The 24851-nt window shown below is 43.2% G+C and overlaps 1 protein-coding gene across 1 annotated transcript in view; it reads left to right on the forward strand.

Moving 5' to 3' along the window:
- lrp1ab (low density lipoprotein receptor-related protein 1Ab) overlaps positions 1 to 24851 on the forward strand; it is a 146876-nt gene that overhangs the window by 13606 nt on the left and 108419 nt on the right. The window contains exon 2 of the mRNA XM_036533059.1: positions 16003 to 16125. Coding sequence (XP_036388952.1) covers positions 16003 to 16125 — 123 coding nt within the window. The remainder of the gene's footprint in view (positions 1 to 16002; positions 16126 to 24851) is intronic.

A 24851-nucleotide genomic window follows, 5' to 3' on the forward strand; every position in this document is an offset into this window, starting at 1 on the left:
ACACCACCTTGACACTTCAGGAAGTTGACTTGACTGACATGATTCCCCAAAATAATTATAATATTCAGAGCAATGGTGTTCCATTACTTTTATTTACTATTAAATAGTTCTAATGTAAGGTTATGCCAAACTAGTTGATAGGGTGTTTTATTGAAAATTTCACCTTTTTTAAGCAAGTTTAATTATTTGGTACAAAGTTTTTACGGTTACACCACATTGACATTTTTGCCATCATCCCCCAAATATTCTCTCAAAATTGATTAAAACCAGAAATTTTAGACTAGGTCCTCAGAATATATGCAAGTAATTTGTAAGTTTATTTTCAAATTTTAACCCTTTTAAATTTAACTTTTAACTAAACTAAACTAAACTTGTGCGTCTCTACAAGGTCATGTGCGAATGTGTGTGGCCGTGCATGTATGTGTGTGGCCGTGCATGAGTGTGTGTGCCTGTGTTTGTATATGTATTGATGTTTGTGTCTATATGAATCTGTACATGTCTTGGTGTATGTGTCCGTGTGAGGGTTTATGTGTGTGTATGTACGAGATGTGTGCTGGTGTGGAGAGAATCAGTAGGAGTGGTAATGGAAGTCTCTGTAATTTAATTCCTGTTTCTTGCCTCTTTAAGGTCCCAGGTCCTTTTTCATACAGTCTGAGCCGTAATTTGGAGGCTGTTGCTTCGTTCTGCGGGGAAATGCCCTCCAGGCGCATGTTTGTTTCCTTAACTGTGATTAGAGTCACATTGTCATCTTCTGTCTGCTTCTCCAGCTTCAGGTCTTTCTCCCTCTTTTTTGATGGACCCTTCTGCTTTCAATGTTAGGTAATAGGTGCAGGAGGGAGTTCGATAATCACAGGAGCAATTCCTTTTCCTTTCATTTCTTCGGTCTCTGTCTCTTATGTTCCTTGTTAGGCTTTTAATTGTTGCTTTCAAAGAGCAGATTCTTGCTTTGAAATATGGCTAAAACTGAGTGGAGAGAAACAATTTAGAAGTCAACCTCAGGGGCCTAATTACATACGCTTGTGGGCTTGGTCTGTCGGTTGGTAAATCTCAGCTGTGGAGAAATGAAATTCCATCTTGCCGAGGAGGGAAGAGAAACAGTGGGGTGATGGGAAGCAGGCCCACCGGCCCGCCTCCCTGCCGCCCCCCCCAGCAGAGCGTCCTGTTGTCCTCTCACCCTGGGACTGGAGTTGGCCCCGTTTTTGTGGGTGTGTATGTGTGAGGGGATACCCAGGAACTGCTGGGGTATCATACCCTCCCTGAACCTTGGCAATGCTGCCCGTGTCAGCTGACAAGTAAAAGACATGATAGGAAATGTGTTTAAAAGACTTCTTCTGGAGAAAAACCAGGGAAAGTGTTTGGGTGGACATACCAAGAATTCAGAAAGCTCTCTGAGGACTTGGTGCCTGCTTGGGTATGTCCAAGTGCACCCTTTTCCTGGGGTTCATTTTGGAAATGCTTGCTGAGCTTTCATGAAAACTTTGAATAAATTTCAAAAGACCAGTTAGAAATGTTACATCTGTTACATAAACTGCTGATGTTCTCTCAGAGGACAGTCTGAATGCCTGCTAAATCAGTGTGGCTTATTCGGATGTCTGATCGGTGGCTGTGTGATGAATAGTAGAAAATGAAATTGATTTAATGAAACGGTAGAGGTGGAGCCAAGTTAGGGAGATTGACGGCAGTTCTTCATGGGCAGAAGTTTATGGTTTTCTATGTATCTATGTATGTATGTGGCGGCAGTGTAGCATAGTGGTTAAGGAGCAGGACTCGTAACCGAAAGGTTGCCGGTTCAATCCCTGCTGGGACACTGCTGCTGTACCCTTGGGCAAGGTACTTAACCCACAGCTGCCTCAGTAAATATCCAGCTGTATAAATGGATAACATTGTAAAGAACTGTAATCTATGTAAGTCGCTTTGGATAAAAGCGTCTGCCAAATGAATAAATGTAAATGTATGTATTTCTATGATCTATGTCTAAACCCTCCACTTCAGTTACATGTGCAAAAAAAGTAAACATTTTAGTATTCAATAGGTGTTTAGTAAAGATAAATGTGTGTATAGGCAGTTTATGTAGGGAGTTTTTGTTCTTAAAAATGCCTTGAACTGAAGCCTGACAGACAGTGGAGGGAGAGCTCCTTGCGTTTCCTGTCAAGGTAGATCCTCTGAAGCCTCTCAGCAGGCCAAACGCCTGAAATGGGAGACGGACCGTGAACTGTGCCTAACCTCTTGCCACGGCGCACGGAGATATACCCTGCGGCCTGATCAGATCCGTCCCTCTCTGCTGCAGCTGACGGAATCCCACACAGTTACGCGACTGCCATTCCTCGTTCGCTGGAGCAGGGGTGGCCTGCCGCGCGGCGGGTTCCCAATGCTGGTGTGGCCCTACCCGCCAGCACAGGGTGAGAGGAGGCACGGTGCGAGAGGAGGCGTGGAGTGGGGCCCTCTTTTTCAGAGCCGATCACCAGGGTTCTCTCTGATCCCCATTGCTGAAAGATCTCACATATGAAAACAATTAAAAGGTGCAGGAATTCGCAATGGGGGTATCTGGAATTGATTTTTTACAGCGGGAACTCCCCCCCCCCCCCCCCCCCCCCCCCAGCCCCACGGGGCGGGGAGCGAAAGTAGGTCAGTGGTGTCCCAGCTGGGAGGGGTGTCTGAACACTCCGTGCCCGCGCCGTCATTCGGAGCAGAGAGGAGTGGCCGACAGCGGCGCAGGGCTGGATCAGAGCCACCTGTAGAGCCTGTTTGTCCTTCTCTATCTCTCCCTCTCCCTCTCTCTCTCTTCCTCCTTTTTATTTGCTCTCTCCCTCCCTCTCCTCTCTCACTCTGTCACTCCCTCTCTTTCTCCCTGTCTCCTTCCTTACTTATCCCCTCTCCCCCATTCCCTCCCTCCACCTCTCTTTTTCTCTCCCCCCCCTTAGTTCTGGGAGAGGGAGACAGACTGTCAAAATGACCGCGTTGGCGACGTTGACAAACTGGGCACCTTCCAATCACCGTGACATTGCAGTTACAGTCTGATCTGTGGACTGACTCACCATCGCTTTTATTCTGTATTTATAGCCATGCATTTGCGGTTTGAGGGTTTATTTCAAAGTACAAATAGAAAGATTTCATAATGGGAAATAAATGAGTATTTTTACTGAGCATGGCAAAAACATATTCCTATGTTTGTGCATGCATGTCTTTAGAAAAATTATGTATGCAGATTTTGGACACTGGTTTTCAGTGTCAGTTAAAGTTATCATACATGATAGATGACATTAACCATTTTGTGAGACATTAATAAACTCATTATTCAGAGAGTTTGTTGGACATTGGTAATGTGGTGACATAACCCTATTTAATTCAAGCCCAGTGAAGATCGAGAAATAAAAACAAAGGAGCCAATATGCCTGTTTATCAAGGGAACAACATGTTTATGCCAGTCGATGAGTGAAGACTGGACTGTCAATACATTATTGCTTGGATTCGCAGCCAGCAATTTTCTAACTTGGCAATTTGTTACAACCAAACACAGTCTGTCAATGATGGGTCATAGACTGAGAGAGCACAAATCATGACAAGTAGCACAGTACACATCTTCCTGTGCCCTCCATATGTTATAGGCAAAAATGTTAAGCATTCCTCCCTATTTAACTACCACACTACTACTGCAGCCACCAGGCATTGAATTACATGGCCATTTTTTGTTTTTAAGTGCCTGATTCCATTTTCAAAAGCTTTGCTGTTCTACAAATGGAACTTCCATTACCTTTCCAGTCTTGCAGTTCCATCAGTAATTCTGTGATTACAGGAAAAAAACACATGGGCCCTACCAACTCATAGACCAAGGGCACTTTACACCCAGTATTAAATTACTGACCCTTGATCACCTTGGCTAAGTGCTCTGCGATTTGCCACTCTAGGGCTTATAGTTTCTCACACAAGCTAGACCACAAGAGTCCATCCGAATTGAAGAGGTATCGGTACTTGTACTGTGACAACTAGGGGTGCAACGAATAATCAACGTAGTCGACTAAAATCGATGACCAAATTAGTTGCCAACAAATTTGTCGATTAGTTGGTGACGTCATCGTGTGTGTTTTTCGTGCTGACTCGGAATGCTCAGACATATAGCCTAAGCTACGTTGCTTTACTGGAGTGAACAATAGAGATAGCAACACCTTCATGCCCAAAGACCTTAACCCTTTTGCACGTAACTTATTTGTTATGCTCTGTAGCGTGCATGTTATGTTACATAGTTGTTATGTTTTCATTAGCGTTATTAAGCTTCTCATAGTTTTCAGTTAGCATTTGCTATATTTTTTAATGTTAAATCGCTGTTTCCTCAAAGCTAAAATTAGCTAGAATTATTCCAATCTAGAATACTCGCTAAACGGCTAATCACACCGGTGTGACGGTTCGCGCACAAGGGCTCACTCTGCTAAGTAGGTTGTGAATGGCAACATTTGCAAACCTGACCTTGCCTGTCATTGGAGCACATCAGTTGTGCTCGAGCATCTGAAGAGGTGGCACGTTGGCTCTCTGGATGATGAAGACTCATCTCATTAAATTAGTTAGCTAGCTAGCATAGCCAATGTTAATGTTAAAAGCCATGTTACTTCATGTTATGAGCTGTAATGTTTTCTATTTGAAATACATTTTCTCTTGATCAATAAATTATTAATGACGTTGAACATACAGTGTAGCAAATAATAACCTACTATTAACAACAATCCTGTTCACATTCCAAATGTGCCCTAACTTTACAATATTAAACCAGAGCCTGTCTGCTATTTACAAATTCTCTGCTTAAACATTGCATCGTTGTCATGGCGATGTTTATGGCTGGAGATAGTGTTGCTGCCGAGTGCACACGTTTAGAGAACACTGGAGAATTTGATACTTTCTAAATCGCGAAAGATTTCTACAACTCATATCCATGCGTGCGTGCCCAATGTGGGTTGCATTCGAATGAATTCAAACGAGTTATGGGTTTGTTGGATCTCCATGGATGGCTTTCTTCAAAGGAAGACTTGTACCTGTACTTGTACAAAGACAGCCTTGTACTCCCCAGCAAGCAACTGCCCTCACTGAATTAGAGCTAGTAACCATTCTAGTGATGTACGTTCGCGACAGATCCGAGTCTTTTGAACAGGTCCTTGGTACAAACGAGGGGATCTGAGTCGTACTTGAGAGCCGATATTTTTATCGTTGCGCCCAAATTTCACTGCTCTAAATCCATTCAGTGTAGCATACTACACTGAGAAAGAGAGAGAATAAAAGCTGTAAAGCACAGATACACAATGACATGAGGTCTGGCAGTACGAGTAATTTCCGATCCACATCATGTCATTATATGATATGACTATTTCAGAGATAAGCCTAGTAACCTCTGCCCCCTAAAAAAAAAAGAAATTAGAAAAAAAAAGAACGATGAGCCGTTAAGGTCCAGCTCCCGTCAAAGAGCCATTATTCCCATCACTAAACTATTCATTAAAAGGCGTATTTTTGAATGAAGTTTTCATCTTTATTGTCTGTATTGTTAGTTAGCATATAGTTAGCAACCTCAAGCTAAATTTAAAAGCCAATTGATAAATAAAAGCCACTGAGTAATTGTGCGATTCATGATCTGAATAGCTGATTATTCGTTTCAATAATCGATAGATTATTCAACTATCAAAATAATTGTTAGTTGCAGCCCTAGTGACAACAGTTATTTTCCCCATTGCCTGCAGAGGCAATTATTAGTGACTTTGTTGAATTAACTGTAAAACAAATGGGACATATTGCTGGCAGAGTGGTCAGGCTTGAAATACTTCATGAAGTGGCTAAACCTTTCATTTTAAATTGTGAGTTGAATAGCAGTATGTGAAAACACAGTTGGTTTCCATGTCAGGTTGGGGAAAGAAACATTGCATTTTGACCCCTGAATAATGACATTTATCTTATTCTGTATGTGCATGTCGGGCTCGTAGGCAATATTAATGGTGGTGCAGTGGAGTAAAACACATCCCTGGAGTTTTGCCAGAAACAAATGGGGAATGGGGCTGGTCTGCATCACAAGGGGTGCTTCCTGCCGCTGGTAGAGTGCTTTCTCGTCTTCGTGTTGACAGCAGGGTTTCAGTCAGCCCCGGTCATTCTGACCAAGTGTTTAGCACACGCCCAGATGAATAAACAACTTTGGGAGTCACAGCGAGGTGGCATGTGCTCCGTTCCTGTCCCTTAACTTTGCTTCTACGCTGATGTTTGTGTGTGTGTGTGTGTGTGTTTGTGTGTGTGTGTATGTGTCTGTGTGTGGTACAAAATGGCTGCCATGCATCACCCAGATGGGTGGTGACGGTTGAGGTGAGTCACTGACCCTATCAACGCGAAATTCTTCGAGGTGCTCATAAGGCACTATATCACTTCAGTCTATTCTTATCATCATTACTATTGTGTGTGTGTATGTTTGGCTGAAATGGGTCAGCAGTGGAGGTATTAGAACCCCAGCCTGCCCAGGTCAGAGACAACACCACTCTCCCCACAGCTGGTCTATCCTAATGTCTGTCATTTTGGTTTTCTCTGTCATGTGTTATTGATGTGTTATTAATGTGTCATTTAGTCTAGATATCAGTCCCAGCATTTCAACTCGTGCTGACCGCTGAATCGCATTTTCATCATCATCGCGATATGAACATGCGTAATAAACACAATGCAAAAGACTGAAACGCGATGAATAAGAAAATTCATTTTATTTACACGCGCCATGCATTCACACTCAGCATGCGAACATTTGATCTATCACTGGGCCGCCCAATTTCGCTCCCTTTGTTTTGGCCTGCCATGAGCTATGCGCTCCCGCCACCACGTTCTTCCGGGTGGGATGCCGTGCCCCTTAAAACTGATGTTCCACCAATGAGCAGAAAAGGCGGGGTGGGCGTAACGAGCGCTGGTTGAATAGGAAATAAGATGCACTAAAGAAGCATGTCTTTGTGATAAACTACAATCCTCCTCTACAAGGAGCGAGTGTTGAAATTGATGGCTAAAATGCATGTTTTATTTTAAGTTGACGTCAATGCGAAATCAGTACCAATTAGGCAAAATAATTATGCCAAAGGAAGCCTGGGTTAGTGGATTCTGTTGTATTTCCGACAAATTATCTGTTGTTGGTTAGTAGTTAGCCAACATTACTATAAAACGAAATTACCAAATCGTTACGAGTGATCCGATGAATGAGAAGCTAATTTTCATTGATACGTTTTGATATTGTGGCTCGTTAGCTAACATATGGGGGCATTTTGTGATAATGTGTAACTTAAACATTGCTCAATGTTAACTTAATATCCAATATTGATTTGTTATTCAGTGTTGTCACGACGATGTTTAACTTTATATTTTTGTTAATTTTTGAAGTTGAAGTCAAATTTCCACTCTGATTACATAGGTGGACAATACAGCTGTTTTCAACTTAATTTTATAAAAAAGCACCTTGAGTTGCATGCACTTTCTGTCAGAAAGGTGTCTTTCCTTTTAAATATGTTTATGCTCCCAAAAAGAAGCATATGGATGTTTTATGTTTTTGACAATCATCTCTGCAAATGAATAAAATTACTGTTAATCAGATTAAAGAGTAGTGTTTTTATTATTTTGAAATTTTTAGACTTAGAATGTCAATTTTCTATAAAATATAATACATTTTAATGTAATATCACATAACATCAATTGGCCCACGGCCCTCCATCCGGATTAGTTTTTGGCCCTTCATAGGAAAGAATTTGGGCACCTCAGGTTTAGAAGAAAATATTTTAGAGGGCGCATGGGGAAATTACATTTTAATTTCTTATAGTCATAATGTCTTATTTAAATTAATGTTGCGTTTAATTGGTTGGGTATTCAAGTGCAATTTGTTCAATAAAAGCATGTTCGAAATAATTTATTTCATTTCTTTATTCAATGGGCATAGGCTATTCAGTGTTTGGCAGTGTACCTATTAAAGCAGAAAGACATAGGAACTGTATAGCTAATATGCACACTTAAATATTTGTTTATTTATCGCAAGTTATACTGTCATCGCAATATTGAACAATGTTTTTGCACATTGCAGATTTTCCTCATATCGTGCAGGCCTAATTTCAACTGCTTTGCAACTGCTGTAGCAATGGCATGACTCAGTCCATCTGTGTTGGGTGTGGCACCCAGGAGATGAAGAGTCACTTCCTCTGTTACTTCCTGTTCCCCTCATGGCCCCCTGCTACCCCCTCTTCCTTCCTTGGGTTCAAATTGCCCACTCATCCAGACATGTGAAGATGTGTCCATTTAGCCTGCAGGTATTTCTAGGGCAAATATTGTGATGGAATTTACTGCGAGGACTGGGCTGAGAGCTTCCCTGAGACCTCTTCTGCAGCGGGCAAAATGTGGCATTCATATTTAATGCCTCAGCCATCCATCTTGCTTTAGTCATGTGAGATAAAATCTGTTTGCAGGTTGTGACAGATGGCCTCGTGATCACAGAGCAACAAAAGCAAGTCTCCTTTCGTTTTTGTGATGAATTGCGTATCAAATTGAAGGGAACTCTCAGATTCTTCCATCTGAAAAAGTAACAGAGGTGGAGGCTTCTCACACTGTGCCTTCAACGGAAAAATGGGAGGAGCACTTGAAACTGACCTCACTGTAGTGGAGACAAGTTGGAAAAAGGGTTCTGAGCAGCTCTGCATTTCCAATAGCAAACAATAGCATGTTTTGATGAGTAGAGCCCAGACCCAGCAGAGTTAATTGTTTTTCCTTTTCAGTCCTTTTTGCGTAGCCTACTTTACCCAGAATCAGCTTCCTCCTGTGGCACACAGTCTTAACACAGATCAATGCCAAGTGACCACACTGATGGGTTTTCCATTCAAGTATTGAGGTCTGCGCCCCAAAGATTTGCAGAGGTTTGGTAAAGTTCCGCATGGGCCACACGGGAAAGTCTTTAATCTTAATTAGCTAGAATAACTGTGTCCCCTTCTTCCCCAGAGGGAAGAAGAGGATCTGTGCTTATCAAGTTGATGTTATATCTAGATGTCCCCCTTCCACATCATTTTGTGGTGGATAGTGCATTTTAGATTAGAATCAGGAACGACAGGAAATAAACAAGTATTTATACTAATATAAAATTTAAGAATATTTTTCTCCATTTCTTTTCGCTTTTGCACCAGTTAGGGGTCCACTGCTCGCATCCTGCTAGCCCATAATTCCCTATCCTCAGCTTCCATCACGTTTACTTTTTGGAGCCCTTTCCGCCTCATCTCACCCTCTCACTTTAGTCCCCTGGGCCTCTCTTCTCACTGGCTCCTTCTAGGATACACGCCCCTCCCCCTCCCTTTTCTACTTCTAGGCTATATTTAACCCTCCACACACATTATGGGCCCAACACCAGGTCAGCCTCGCTGTTGTTTTCTATCATACAGGTGACTTTGTTTCTTTGCGTTTGATGGATCCATTGTGAGAAAGGAGCTGTGAAAATGGAGGAGCTGTGTTGCGATGTCCTGCGCAGAGTCAGCAGTCTGGCTCTCTGTCCATGAAAGAGCATTCTGTGGCCTGCACGCCTGCATGCGTCGGACAACACAGAATGAGGTAAAAGTGCTTCATCATGCGAAGAATGGAGCTCTCCCAGCAGGCCTTTATGTAAATGGCCCCCTACATTTCAGCGTGCGTTCTGGTGCCAGCAGTCCAAACAAAGCCACTCTTCTCTCCCTTTCGGCTTGTGAAGCACGTGGAAATATTTCACGACCCAAGTTTATGTGAAAAAGAAGGAAAAAATGCCACGTTGTCACCTTCAGAAATAGCAGATTATTTGGCCGCACCTTTGGGATTTTTTTTTTTTAATTATCAAGTCTTGGTGACTTTGGCAACTGTTCGGCATACTTTGTAAGTAAGTAGCAAAGAGGAAACCCTCACAAAATGCGCAGCACCTCACGGATGTGGAAAAAAACACATATGCGGAAAGGGTTTCTTTGAAAAGCTGCCACCATGCCTTCGGCCCCAAATTGGCTGTGGACTTCCTCCATCCTGTGGTCTCTCTCGGATGGGGTGTGGGCTTGTGATAAAGAAGATGTAGAATTGGCAACGTTTTATTTAGCATTTTCTGCACAGTCATTTGTGATGGAGCCAGCCTATCCCATAAAGGCCTCCATGAAGAGAAGGCACATGCCCGTTTGGGGGTTTCTGTGCTGTGGTTCAGAGCTCAGTCATATATCCTGGCTCAGCGTTGGGCCTGGGGTATCACCCATCTCCTCTGGGTCTGCCAGACTGACTTGGCTCAGTCGGTCACTGATAACACATGACCTCTCCGTGTTCTGGGGTTAACAAAATCCCAACGTCCCTCATAGCTATCAATGATCAAGTTTGGTTTGTTTATCATGTTGCTTGGCGGCTCCAGTGGTTGGTAAGGTAGAAATAAATCAATCATGGCTCATAACTAATCCAACCTGATATTTCTCGTGCTATGCACAATGCAAACATGGCAAAAGTCATAATGAAGTACTGCAATTGAACATTGGTTTGGGAGCCATATGAGAGGATGTGGAGTCACTTCCATGTTCCTCAGAGGCATTGTGTTTATCCTGGTGAAGAAGAAGGTAACTAAAGTATTAACAGATAAAACTGATACTTCCCTTCTCTAAATGTGTGGTGCCTGGGGGTGGTTCATTCGAGCCCTAGATGATTTTATTACAATGCCATCCTCTCTCTGTCCTGCTCTTCTTGTCTCGTCCTCCTCCCCTCTCTCTTTTTCCATCTTCCTTTCTTTTTCTTCTTCCGACTCCTTTTGCATCCCCCCCCCTTCACTCTCCTTCCCCCCCTCTCTCCCCCCTCTCTCAACCTCTATCATAGAATGTCACATTTGATGGTGGCGGGCTGTAGACCCTTCATTTCTGCTGTACTCTGTGTTCTAGATTGTGTTTATGTATATTCAGGATTGTGTCGTGGTAACGCTTCAGTTGATCAATGAGAGTTTATGATCTGTAACTGCAAGACATTCCTGCTGTGAACTGATGATGCAGTCATTTTAAGAAGGAAAAAAAACATTCAGTCAATAGCCCACATCTTCGCCCCACAGAAAAGCAGATCCCTCTCTGTTGGTGCTGTTTCTGACATAAAAAGTGCTCTGATGTGATCTCATATCCCTAGTCTGGATCGACCAGGGCCAATGGTCACTGTCCTGGGCACGGCCAGTTGCCCCCCACGTATCTGTGAGCTTTGCCGCTCTGCGAATCTGGCGGGGGTTCGTCGCTCGAGGACACATAAAAGGCGGTTGCCTAAATCCCCCCTGGCCTGTGGGCTGGAGGGGAACGTGACCGCAATGATAGGCCGCTTCCGCAACCCCGTTGGAATGGCGGTCACATCCTGCCCCCCTCACCGAGCACATGCCCCTCCCCCCCTCCATAGCAAGAGCTGCCAAGTGCAGAGAGCGGCGGGCTGCGGAGTCCCGGCATGGGGCAGCCCCCCGCCGCGAGCCCTAGCACGACACAAAGCACTGTCCTTTTCGCTGCGTCTCTGCCTGCTGAAATAAATACACCGTTTACAGCAGCAATCAGCATTTTTACAGTCAAACACTTCAGGTCACATTTATGAAAGAATAATATGGTTATAATATATGGGTAGAGGAATCAATAATTTACCAGAGCTGTGCAGCCTGCTGGACTGCAGGTTCCAAACTGGCTCCTTGGAAATGTGGGGAGGAACAGCTCCCCCCTTTGGACCGAACTACATTTCAGACCCTTCTTATTCCTCTAGCTAATACATGTAATGGCGAGTCATCTTCCTTAAATCTGGAGGTGAGAAAAAGAGAATAACAAAAGAAAACAATAACTATCTTTGGGTTGTGATTTCTCACTCTTTTCCACAGGCCTGACAGTGAAGTGCTTGTGGGTGGATTAATCGTATGCTACAGGCCTGCATGGATTGGTATAATTACACAGGAGGCCTCTGGTCTTTCCCAGAGCGCAGCAGAGCCGACCAATCTCGGCATCAGGGAAGTTCCACAGTGCCACTGGTCCGTACGGCTATGCTGTGGTGAACCTCAACGGTCCACACTGACTCGTTGGCTTAAAATACTGAACTGAAAATACTGATTCTTTCTTTTTTTTTGAGACTAAAAAGATCGAGCAGATAGTCTGCCATTTCATTTTTGCCTGTAATATTTTTTGTGATTTGAAAAATGCCTCAAAAGTTATAAAACTAGAAAACAAATATTTCCAAGTCTGGTTTTAAAAAAAGGAAGATATCAACAAATGGAGAAAAGAATTTGTAAAAGATGATTTGTTTAAAAGAAATGGGTAAGGAAATAGTTTTGGGCCGGCAGTGTGGTGTAGCGGTCAGGGAACTGCCGTTGTATGCCGGATAGAGGCGTCTTGCCAGGCCAATAAATAATAACGATAACAATAATAAATAATGGCGATGAAATGTGCCGTCTAAATGAGGTCTGCGTTTGGATAGGAAGCGCGCTCGTGAACTCGGGGTGACCCTCGCATGTGTCTGCGGCATGGGCCGTGAGTGAAGCAGGCTGGCCTGTCCACAGGGCCATGTGCCGACGAGAGTGGACGGCCTCTGCCTCCGCTGTCATCTATCTCTTCAAATTACATTACATGACATTGCAGTTAGCTTAGCAAACACTCTTGTAGCAACTCGCACAACAGGTTATGTATTACCCAAGTGTACGAGGGGTTGACCGATATGATTTTTTCAAGGCCGATACAATAATGATGATCAGTGACAAAAAGTAGACGATATCCGAAATTTCAGGCCGATATTTGAATGAGTTTAACGTTTTATTTTTTTTTTTGGTGTGAAAAGAAATAGGCTGTGACAACATGGACGTAATTACAAACCCTCTTTACTTACTCATATGTTTTCAGGCATAAAGTTAAATAAATAGCAAAAAGATCAAATGAAAATTCTTTCTCAAAGATAAAAATAAACTAAAAATTGCAATAACTACAATGACCACATTTGCCATTATAGATTATCTGTAAGGGTCATGTTTGAGCTGCAGCGTGTGTGTACATTCGAATGAGACGGTGTACAAGAGAGAGACAGGGCCTACTAAAAGGGGCCCTAATAATGACGTTGTGGGTAAATTTCTCTATGGTTATCTTATTTTGGCTACGCATCAGATGGCTAGCCTGCGCGTCATCACTTTTTCTGAAGCTGCGGGGAGATTCTAGGAGCCCATTTGCTCATAAGTCATTTATGTGAAAAATGGACAGCTCATACAAAAGTAGGGTACCGTGTGGAAGGACTGTGATAAAGTTAGCGAAAATACTGTGAAGTACAAACTCTTTTTTGTTTATTGTCTGTTTTGTCATTGTCTAGCTTTTATTTTAATAACCGGACTTCCATGATGAATGGGTATTTTCAGCTTTGCCGCGAGGTTCCGACATACAGTGCAACTGCAAGCGAGCTGAAGTTTGATTTTGTGAACGGTTGCTTAAATGACGACTGTAATAGTCTATAGATGGATTCGTCTAACAACCCAGCAATTTACTTACGTTAACGTTACTTAACGTTTGGTCTGTTGCATGCAATTGGCTGAATGATAGGGGAAGCATAGCTAACGTTAGCTATTTACATGTTCCAACCAAATTTCAGAGTAAGTAAACTGCTGGGTTGTTAGACAAAGCCATCTGTCAGTATCACTTACATATAAATCCTCAGGTGTCGCTGCCATTGTTCCGTCCACTGTGTCTTAAACTACAAACTTGTTGTCAGGAATCAGTTGTTTGAAATTTCAGACGTGGGCTGAAGACACACCTCTTCAGACTCTACCTGGACTGACACCCTTGCCATTTGACCTTGTAAATCTAAGATTCTTGGCTCGTACTTGTAGCACTATCTCTCACATATTTGTAGCACGTTTTGCCTAGGTAGTACAGCAGCACTTTATTGTCCCAGTGGCTGTATTTAACCAATGAAAAGTATTCAAAAGAGCTTGAGACTAAATCTCGTAACTCCGTTGGATCCTCAAACTGTTGGCAAAACCTCATAGCTCCACCCCGCCTCCATCTTGAATGAAGTGCTGCACACAGCAGAGCTGAAGGTAAACAGTGACGAGGCAATTTCGTTTGAGGCAAACAGCTCAATAAAATGCTTTTAAATTAGCCCTAGGTTGCAAACTCGGTTAAAACGATGCAGTGTACCTGTTTATCAAATTTAGCTCTGATGTTAGCATTGTGATTATAGGTGGAAGTGTTTGCTGAGGAGACTAGCGTAGCTAGCTAGTGATATGACAAGAAATGATCAGATTATTCACAGCCTTTATCTCGCTAGCTAGATCAATCCTTCATCGAAAGTAATACTTATTAGAAAACTCAGTTAAAACTCTGTCCATTATTGAAACGGCGATGATAATTGAAGTATAGCAGCTAGCTATATTGTCAAAGAACACACAGCAGTAGGCAGTTGTTTGGAGACACTCTCTGGTTGTTTGCAATGCAAGAGCTGCAGTGCATGGCTAAATAAAGAACTGGTTGTGTGAATAAGTACAGCGTTTTCTTTACGCAAGAAACACTAAGTCTATAAAGGCTAATGTTTTACGTATTTGAGGCCTGAGACATGTGGGAGCGGAAAAGAGTGCAGGCAAACCACGGTAGGTTGGAGTGCAGTTTAGTCTAGCATTTGCCACGTAGTCATAGCCAGTACTATCTTCAATAGCATGTTCATAGCACTTAATCTTTTATAAAAAGAAATTTTGGCCAAATGTATTCAACGACAGGAAAAACCGAGCGCACACATAGCTACAATAAACTTAATAACCTGTAAGTTGATGATAACGTAATGTGATAACTTAATTTCCCACTGGGATTAATAAAGTACATATCATCTGATGCACTTACTGCCTCAGATGCAGCTGTTCTAATGATAATCAATGACGGACAAAACACGCATCTTGACATTCGCTGGTCAAAAACCCTTGAAGCTCCACTTGAGCTTGATTTTGGTAAAATATTAATATAATGACACATGCAAGTATCTGACCATATATAAAGACACAACATCAACTTTGACAATGCGGTTGTTCATTTTTTTTTTTTTAATTTTAAAAACACAGGGTTTTTTCATATCCTGAAAAGTAACGGTTTTGGACATTGGACAAGGCTTCCGTCTGACAGCAACGATATGTAACATCAGATCAGATTAGTTCTGTCTCGCTACACTGACCTTGCACCCAGCTTCAGCACTATCTGCATTGTATGACCTGTACACATCTTGCCCTTGTCCCTGTTGTTTGCCCACTATTTGCACTTTTGTATGTTGCTTTGGATGAAAGCGTCTGCTAAATGAATAAATGTAAATGTAAAATAAGCCTCTAGCCAAACATTGTCTGCCCGTCGTTCAGTTAACGGAAGCTGTCAATCAAGGTTCAAGGAGGTCGTGTGGGTCTGATTGCGTTGAAAGTGACCAATCATAAGTGCCTCCCTTGGTTTCCGCCCCCAAATTGTCAAAACTCGGGTCGATTCACGGGGGCAGAACTCAACATCGAGAGCAGAGTCAACCCGCGCGAGTGCATATGTCCTCCAGCGCTCGCCAAGCAGAAATTCTGTCGCGCGTGGTGGCTACTTTGTGCGTGAGAATGTTTTCTGCGCTCGCAAGCATGTTTTCTGCACTCTTTGCGACTTTTGACATAAATCTGACGCCATATTTCCACTGCAGGGGCGGACTTTGGTTCTGTGTAAAAGGGCCAGGTTACTGCTCTCAGATGAAATTGCAACCAATTGGATTTGATCCACTGAATTGGATTCTCAGAAAAATCATCTGTGGTTTCACTTCCTGTGATGGTTTAACATGTCCTTGTACTGTCTACTGGGAGTTGGAAAGTAATTTGATGGTTTTTGGAGAAAGAAGTCATTAAGTAATTCAGAATGAACTCCCAAGGAATGTGTTTTCAGGACTGACTGTCGTAATGCATCCAATGGAGTGCTTTCTCTGAGGTTTATATCCTGTTATACAGTAGAACCACCCTGAATGCCTTTTTTAAATGGCCAGCTTACTGTGTTCCTTCTGTTTCAGCCCCGAAGACCTGCAGTCCCAAGCAATTTGTGTGTAAGGATCAGGTCACCTGCATTTCCAAGGGGTGGCGCTGTGATGGAGAGAAGGACTGTCCCGATGGCTCGGATGAGTCCCCCGATGTCTGTAAGTCTGGCTATCAGTGGTGCCTCTTGTTATGAATAGGTATCCTTCACAAACTCTGTTGTGGGTGGAGCTATCATATCTTATCAGTGACTGTGAAGAGTACAGGCTTTTGATTGGACAAGTCCAACAAGTGATTGACAGTAAATAACTCCACCCATCATAGGGGTTCTTGAAGCCTCCCTCATTGCTACCTGCCACCCTGCTACATTAGCTATGTCTCCCCTTACAAATAACTCAGACAACTCACTCAGTTGCCCCCCTTTGAAGTATTTAATAAACAGACAGGATGTTAACAATAACTCTCAAATATTTTTTTAAACGGTAATTTCAAACCATGGCAAACAAGACTGCAAATATTCTTAAAATGAATTTGTATTACTTTTCCACTGTCTGTCTGAGGAAAGAATCACTTTATTAAATGAGCAGGTAGATATGGATGTATCAACTGTTTTCTATCAGTACAAATGCGACTGTACAATAAAGAGTGACCGCATTATGTACATTCTTTTTTAGAAATGCTTGACAGGATTTGACAGGATTTCCGCTTCTTTGTTTATTGTTGCTTTTCTTTTGGGGGGGCCTGAGCAACAGTGGATTAGTTGTTAGGGAACTAGACTCAGAACCAGTGGGTTGCTAGTTCTACCCTTGAGCGAGATACTTATTCTGAATTGCTTTGGTAAACATCCAGCTGTGTGACTCAGTGATGTATAATGTAAGCTGCGTGAGTTGGTGCCAAGCAAATGAATAATGTAGGCAAATAAATAATGTAAAGTTAATGTAACCAAGAGTTTTTGAGGAGCGTGGCCTTACATCTTAAGCTTTCTTGCTGTGTCAGGAAGCTAATCCCCCACAGAATGTGGCTCTCTGAAGGCCTTTGCTTGCAGTCTGTTCTTATGCGTGATAGCACCAGTCACCACTTGGTGTTACTGTTATGATTATATTATTTATTTGTTGAGGAGAATTGCACAGCTGATATTTTTAGATATTGTCCATTTGTAGAGCTGGAGGTTTACTGAACCAAATCAAACCAAAGTACCTGGCTTAGGGGCATGATGACAGTGTGAAACAGCCCAGCAGTCATTAGGGTGTAAGACATTCTCCTTTACCATAGTACTGTAGTACACAGTTTTGCCACCTGGGGACAAACAACCAGGAACTATGGGAAGAGACTTGCCAACAGCGTAGACAGTTGTTATTTTTTTAGTCATTATTTTCCATTATCTTTCTCAAAAGGTAACACTGGTCCTTAGATCTTGCTCAACCCATAATACTGTAGTACCATAGAACCACAGGTCTGCCACTTGGGGACAGAGAACCAGGAACTATGGGCAGGGAACAACTTAGACAGTTATTTTTTCTTCTCTTCTCCTTCTGAAAAGGTAGCTCTGGTCTTCAGTGTCACATTAGGTGTTACCCAAACTGAAGAGGTGGGGTGCACTAGCTTGGCGCAATGGCAACATGGCTTAGCTGGCGTCAGCTGCATGACTGTTCTTGTTTTTTTGCCAAATCCCCGGACAAATTTCTTGGCCAAATCCCCCCACCTGGCTCTTTAAGCCTAATCATCGCCCGGTTTAATTGGCGAAACAAATCCCTCCCTGTCCGCCTCAGCTGATGTGTGGTGCGAGCGGCCTTGTGCAGCACGGTTGCCATGCATTGCCCAGGTGCGGGCCGCGCTTTGAGATTCTCAAAGAGGAACAAGAAATGCTAAATGTAGCACCGTTGATCACTGTAGCAGGAGTGCCCCTTTGCCGCAAAACCCCATATCCAGCTTGGACCCTTATCCCTCTGGCCTCCACGGCTTGGTGCACCCTCCCTTCGCGCTGTTTGCGTCTGACCATCATTGGCAGCGTCTGCGCACACCATGTTTCATACCAGTCAATGTGAAGACGTCATCTGTCTGGCATGTTGGCCTGTCTGGCTGACACCCAGCATTGCACCATTAATTATTACAGAAAAATGACAAGAAATAAATAGGCTTAAAATCCAGCTACACATATTGTTGCTGTTGGTAAAAAAAACCTGAAACACGAAGATGTAAAGCCTTTTGTTTTTGTGGACGTTCCAGTAGAGAACTGGCTCACTGCATTAGCCAGATAAAGATTCCTTCGCCGTACATGGACTGGTCAAGATTCTCTCCCTCTCTCTCTCTGTCACTCTCTCTCCCTCCATTGCATGCTGCTTGTTTCTTGCCAGAGCTCAAATCGGAGGCAGCTCAGCTGAGACTAACGTCTTCCATATTTCAGTTTTCTCGAACTTTCCTCGAATTTCCGTACCAGGAAGACTTTGTACCGGTTCCCTCCTTCTCTCCTGTCCAGAGAAGCTCATTTTCACAGTGTTGCAAAGAGATAAAGAGGGGGGAAAGAACAGATTGACAGCACAAAATAAACATGCATGCACAAACACGCGCGTGCTCTCACACACACACACGCGCACACACACACGCACACACACGCACACACACACACACACACACACAGCCACACTCCCTAGTGCCTGAATGTTACCAATAGCATGTGAATGTTGTGTAGGAAGTGGTTTGCATGAAGTGGCGAGCCTACACCAGTCAGGTTTTATTGTTTTTCTCTTCAGCCTTTTTGCAAATCCTGCTTTACCCAGAAGCAGCCTCCTCCTGTGGTGCACAGTCTTAACTGCGCACAGATTGGTGCCAAGGGATCAAAATACTCATTGCAGAACACACCACACACACACACCACACACACACACACACACACACACACACACACAGTATTCTGCACTTGGACTGATTGAGGTGATTTAGGTTGAAAACATCACCCAGAAGGAACATTTAGAAGTAACTCAAGCCTTCAAATCAATAGCTGGTAGTTACTGTAATACAGTAACTGTTTTGGATGTTTTTAAACAGCACAGTTTATCATTAACCACATTTAACCTATATTTAATCTGTCTGCACTGATGTAAGAAGGACATGACCCATATTCTTGAGAGCACGTATGTGTAGAAGCAAAGAGCATGTGATTTGGAAGTAAATATTATGTTACACTCTTTATTTGTTTAAACAGTTGGACTTATATCCAAAGTAAATTCCATACATTTTATGTGTTCTCTATTTACATAAGTAGATATTTTTCTGAAGCAGTTCAGGAACAGTACATTGCTCTAGGGTAAAACAGCACTGCCCCAGCTGGGGTTTGACCTTACAGCCCCCTTCTTACAAGTCCATTTGTCCAGGCTGTTTGCCACACCGCTGCATTAGACTACAGAGAAGCTCTTAAGTTCTATCAGCAAAGGAATTTCGACTGACATGGAGTGTTCCATCATGTTTGGACAGATATTTCCAGCACTCAGCCTGCACTTGGAGGAGGAAGCCTAAATTAAATCTGCACGCTTCTCATTCAGTTTGGCCACACAGACAGAGCCTGTTTCATCCGAGCAAAGCAGTCTTCAAAAATAAAAAAGCGCCTTAATGAGTTGGGATCCATCTCATTCATAGCCAATTACGCCATTTGTTGAGTTTATCTTCTTAGTTAGAATGAGTTTCTCCTTCGCTGTGACTTTGTACTGTGTGCACCAAGCTAAATACGGGCGGTCACTGTCTAGAAGCGGTGGAGGAGGCCCCCCCAAACAGCACCGCGTCTGGGGAGAAGCGGAAGCCTGGGCCCCGCCCGACAGCCAGTGTAGGTGTCAGTGGAGGTGGAGCATGCACCACGAGGGAGGGGCGAGTGGAGAAGGAGAGGGGAGGCCGGGCGAGTCTGTCTAGACGAGGAGGAGAGGCAGACTGTCAGTCTGGAAGTTATTACCGGCCTGCCCCCAGGAATGGATAAACCTGCTGTTTCTCCCTTCTGTTTTTTCTGTCTAACGACTGCTTTTCCGTTCAGCAGGCCCAAACGCTCTCAGGCCTGCTGCTCTGCCTGGTCCCAGACAAAAACAGCGGGTGGTTTGGGGGGTGCACATGGCCCCTCCACCAAACAAACGCCATGTAGGCCACACAGAAGGTGCAGGGTGCACCTGTCATTAAGAGCTGATTAAGATGCAGACTGCAGTGTGGCGACCTTGTAACTAGAGGCTTTGATTCCTGGGTGGGGCCCCGCTTCTGTCCTCTTATCCTCTGCTTAAGCTTTTTACTTGACTGGAATTGCATCAGTAGATGTCCAGCTGTATAAATGGTTAATGTGTTTGATATGAGCTGTGTTCATATGAAGAATGAACTAATCTGTATAAAAAATGTGTATATGACATGCGTGTAGCTTTGCATAAGTAGACCTTGTATAAGGCCAGACAGAGAGAATAATCAAAGTAGTTTTATATGTACATGCTGTCATTATTACAAACGGAGAGCATTTGTCACTGGCCTCTTCGCTTTCCTGCCTTGATGATGACTGGCTTTGTAATGCGGCCTTGGTGCGAGGCAGCCAGTGAGGAAAAAAAGTTGTATTTGTTTGATTGTAGACTTGGCTCCTGACCATAGTCCAGTTATAAGTGTTTATTCTGATATGTGATGGTACGCTGTGTTTCATTAGGTTCAGGTTAAGCGTTGGCTCGGTTCTAAGCAGTGATCACTCACTGCCAAAATATCATCACGTATGCATGTGTAGACATGTGCTCACACATACATATACACACACACACACACACACACACACACACGGTATACTGAGAGGGTTCCTGCCTGTCAGTGTGGGAGGAGCGTGTAGGTCACGCCACACAAAGGGGGATGTGGTGGCGATTTGTGCAGCGTCACTGTCACTGCTGGCTCACACCAGCCCGTAAATCTCAGTAGCGCCGACAGCCCCCTCCGCCCAATGCGGGCCATGTTTATTCCTCTAAGTGGCGCAATATATCATTAGGATAAGGGCGTTAACGGTGTTGCATGCTTGGAAACAAGCCGCCGTCTTCGTCCCTCCTCCTGTTTGACACACAGGGAGTTGCCTTCTGTTTGCAATGCAGAAAACTACAGGCCTCAAAATCACCACGGGCTTACTGGAAGGCTTTCTTTCCCTCCCTATACCTGTAAATGCACCTGTACTCTGAGTGGAAGGTGAAGCAAACAGGTGTAGACCAACTGAAAGGGTTCTCCTAAACTCTACAAAGGCACTTTAAGCCTTGTAACGATTCCTGCGTAATCCGGACAACGCCCTGAAACGGAACAGGGTTGAATGCGACCCCTCCCCCCACCCCCCCACCCCCCACGGGTTCCCAGACTGCGAACCTAAGCTGCAATTAGTAGCAGAGGAAAAACAGGCTCGGTGCTGTATTCCCACAGCAAGCCCACACAGGCATGGGCTCACAATCACTATTATGCGTTGTTACATAACATTTAATCGCTCGTTTCGCTCCCCCTGATTCTAAGATGATGACTTGGACAAAGTTGTAACACAGCATCTTGCTACTCGGCCAACTTTTATTGAAGTTGCACTTTTCATTTTTAATAGCATTTAAGAAAAAACTAAGCACTTTTAATTTTACCACGGTAATAGAAAATTGTTTCAGTGTATTTTTTTTTTTTTACAATTTTGAATCAAAGCTGTTGTGGTAATGCTAAATGTACGCTCGTCCCATGTTGTCGCCCCCCCCCCCCCCACCCCCTCCAAAAAAAAAATAAAAAAACATTTCAGGCTCAGAAAGCCCTGCATCCATCTTTGAAAACCGCTGGGCTCATGCATAGACTGGCACCAATTCTAGCATTCAACAGCATATTACGACAGTCTGATGTAATATATGTTTTTAAATGGTTGCGTTTCCATACATTTTAGAAAGCGTACCTCTTTTTAGTGCAGAAACAAACACGCCAATGTCTTGACAAAATTCTTCATAGGCAAGCAGGATGAAGATGACTGTTCATGCAGTATCGGCACAGAATTTAAAATTGGCCTGAGACATTATGGCCCTGTTCACACCTGGCATTAGCATGCGTCTTGGGCGATCCACAAGTGGACAGCTCTAACTACGTCTGTTCACACCTGGCATTAAAATGCGTCCCCACATGCGTCTTGAGTGAACACTTGATCAGATTTCACTTCTCTGCTCTATATGCAAATAAACACGTACATCATTTCTGTTTGCAAATGTAAGTTTACGCACCATTTAAAGGTCTGCTTGAATGAATCTTATGACTATCACTATGAAATAATGCGTGTTGCATCTGTAAATGAAAACCTAGTTGACTAGCAAGCTAGATTCCTTTCTAAAAAAAATTAAATTAAAATTAAAATCAGCTGCCGCTGATCTTTTGCTAAATTCTGTTTATCGTTGGAAAAAGCATAAACGCTAGATTACAGCATTTTGAACTTCGCCGTATTTGTCTGGCACCTTGCCAGTATGGTTGAATTAAACAGGCTAAGCAAGGTATTATGTTTCCAAAGTTTCTTACGTTATTCACTGCAATGAAAATGTTTCATAATGTAGTTTAATATCAAAGGGTGTTTGCTGGTTTGCTAGTGTTGTGAATGCATCTATGAATTACTTTTCTAAAACCGAAGTGCGCTTGTTATGGAAGAAGGGACATTCTAAAACGCTTAACATGAAAGGGCTTAACGTGGCTTAATGTTCCAAAACAGCGATCAGTGATCACCAAATTTCTGTCGGACATCTCTTGTCATAAACACTTCCACCTGTCACAAAATCAAAACCGAAATCCTATGAGTATGGACGTTATCTTACATTATGCGTTTTCCTCTCCATTGACGCCCATTATAAGGAAAAGACTTAAGCGTTAAGCGTTTTAGAATGCCCTCTTGGTATTCATGATATCGTACACCTTGACTCCCACAATAGTCTACTAACATTTATTTGTAGAACTACAACGCTTCACGTATTTCACCATTTTTCCATGTAATATATAGCATTACACCTTTGGGGCCTGGAAGCATTTGAGGTAGCTTGCGAACTCTAGTTGCTGTTGTTGCCTGTTATCGCACTTTTAAACCCTTTCGCACATTACTTATTTGTCATGCTATGTAGCGCACATGGTTCGTTATGTTTTCATTAGCATTATTTAGCTTCTCATAGTTTTCTGTTAGCTATATTTTTAACATTAAATCGCTGTTTCCTCAAAGCTAAAATTGGCCAGAATTTTTCCAATCTCGTGTTCTAATCGCACTGGGTTTAGCATATGCTCTAAACAGCTAATCACACTGCGTACGAGTATGTACTTCCGCTTAAGCAGAGGATGTCAGTTGAGTAGGTGGTCCTTCAATGTGGCCCGGGACACATTCGCGTTCACACTGCTAAAAGAATGTGGCCATATGCGGTCCACACCACCTCCGAATGTGGTCTGAGCGATCGGATCTCAATGTGTCCTCAATGCATCTTGGGTGCATTCACACCTGTACTTAGAGCTGTCCACCTGTGATCGGATCACCCAAGAAGCATGTTAATGCCAGGTGTGAACATGGCCTATGAGACGTAAGACATTGTGAGTTTAGAATTTTTTGCATGACTGGCATGTTTGGAAATTAGTTGATGTCCTGTCTTCCTTGCCCAGTCTTCTCCTAATGGTTTGGTGGAGAAGGGGGGGTGTGGGTGTTCCCCTATCTATGGTAGAGGCCAGCATCTTGCATCCAGAGTTCCTCCTGATCTCAGTTGTGAGAGAGGTAGCCAGGGCTTTTAAACATGCAGGACAGACTCAATGTAACAGCAGCTCCTCCTCAGGAATCCCATCCGGTGGGATTATGAAGTGATGAAAACCAAAAATAAATTAAAAAGTATGCCATCAAAGACAACTGCTTCGCAAGCACTTCTGTCTGCCTAAGTTTTGAGATGCTCTTTTTGTTTTGTTTTTGTTTTTTTTTTTCCATAGCCTATTCATTTCTGCATGCTGTGGAGAAGGGGTGGGTGTTGTGAGTAATCAACATAACAAATCAAAAGGATAAATTCAGCAACGCTACTGCTGCATGTGGTTTCTGTCTCCCAGCGGTGGTACAGGAGACAAAGAAGTTGATGTAGTGTTATGAGCTATATTTCTGTCTGAGCAGCACTTCCTGAGTAAGCTGCCCTGTCCTGTTTAAACGATAAATGGTCATGTTAGTACGCAGCATAAAAATCTCACTTTTCATTCCCGAAGTACATTACAAGGCTGGGGGGGGGGGGTCTTGGGGCAAAGATGTTCAATGCCAGGTTCAGTCTTCTATCCCATTCACATGCAAAAATTGAGTAGCAAATGGTACACTGTGTGACAGACCTGTGTAGGTGTGAACCCAGAAGCAATTAGTGCTTAGCCTTGTGCACGTCACATACAGCTCTGTGTGGGATGGCTAGAACAGCATGCTTCTTGCGGCCCGGTAGTGTCTTCTCTAAAGGCATGACAGGCCTTGCATTTACTGCAAAGGACTATGGGTATCCCTTGGTTAATGAATCCTCTGAGAACAAAGCTCTGTTACCAGGTATACGTATGTGTAAAATAAAACCACGAACAAATAAAAGTAGTAGTAGTGCAGTGTACTTGCTTTTTAAATAAATAAGTTTTTTCCCCCCAATATAAAAAGCTATCCAGTGCTGAGGTTTGAGGTCTCCCTTTTTAATGAAGTGTTTCTGTTCCACTTCTTCTTTTACCATTTCTGATGAATGGCTGTGATCACAGTAAGTGTGAACGGCCATTTAATGTGACTTCGAGTGGCCTTCCTGGTTGTTACACAAATCAGTTGTTTTAGACACTAAAATGAAGATCATATGGAGGCCCTGATCACATGAAAAGTGAAGTAAGGTGGAGAGTAGTTAGCACAAGGTTAACACCAGCTTGTTGAAAAGTA

This window comes from Megalops cyprinoides, chromosome 7, assembly GCF_013368585.1.
Source record: "Megalops cyprinoides isolate fMegCyp1 chromosome 7, fMegCyp1.pri, whole genome shotgun sequence".
Classification (NCBI taxonomy): domain Eukaryota; kingdom Metazoa; phylum Chordata; class Actinopteri; order Elopiformes; family Megalopidae; genus Megalops; species Megalops cyprinoides.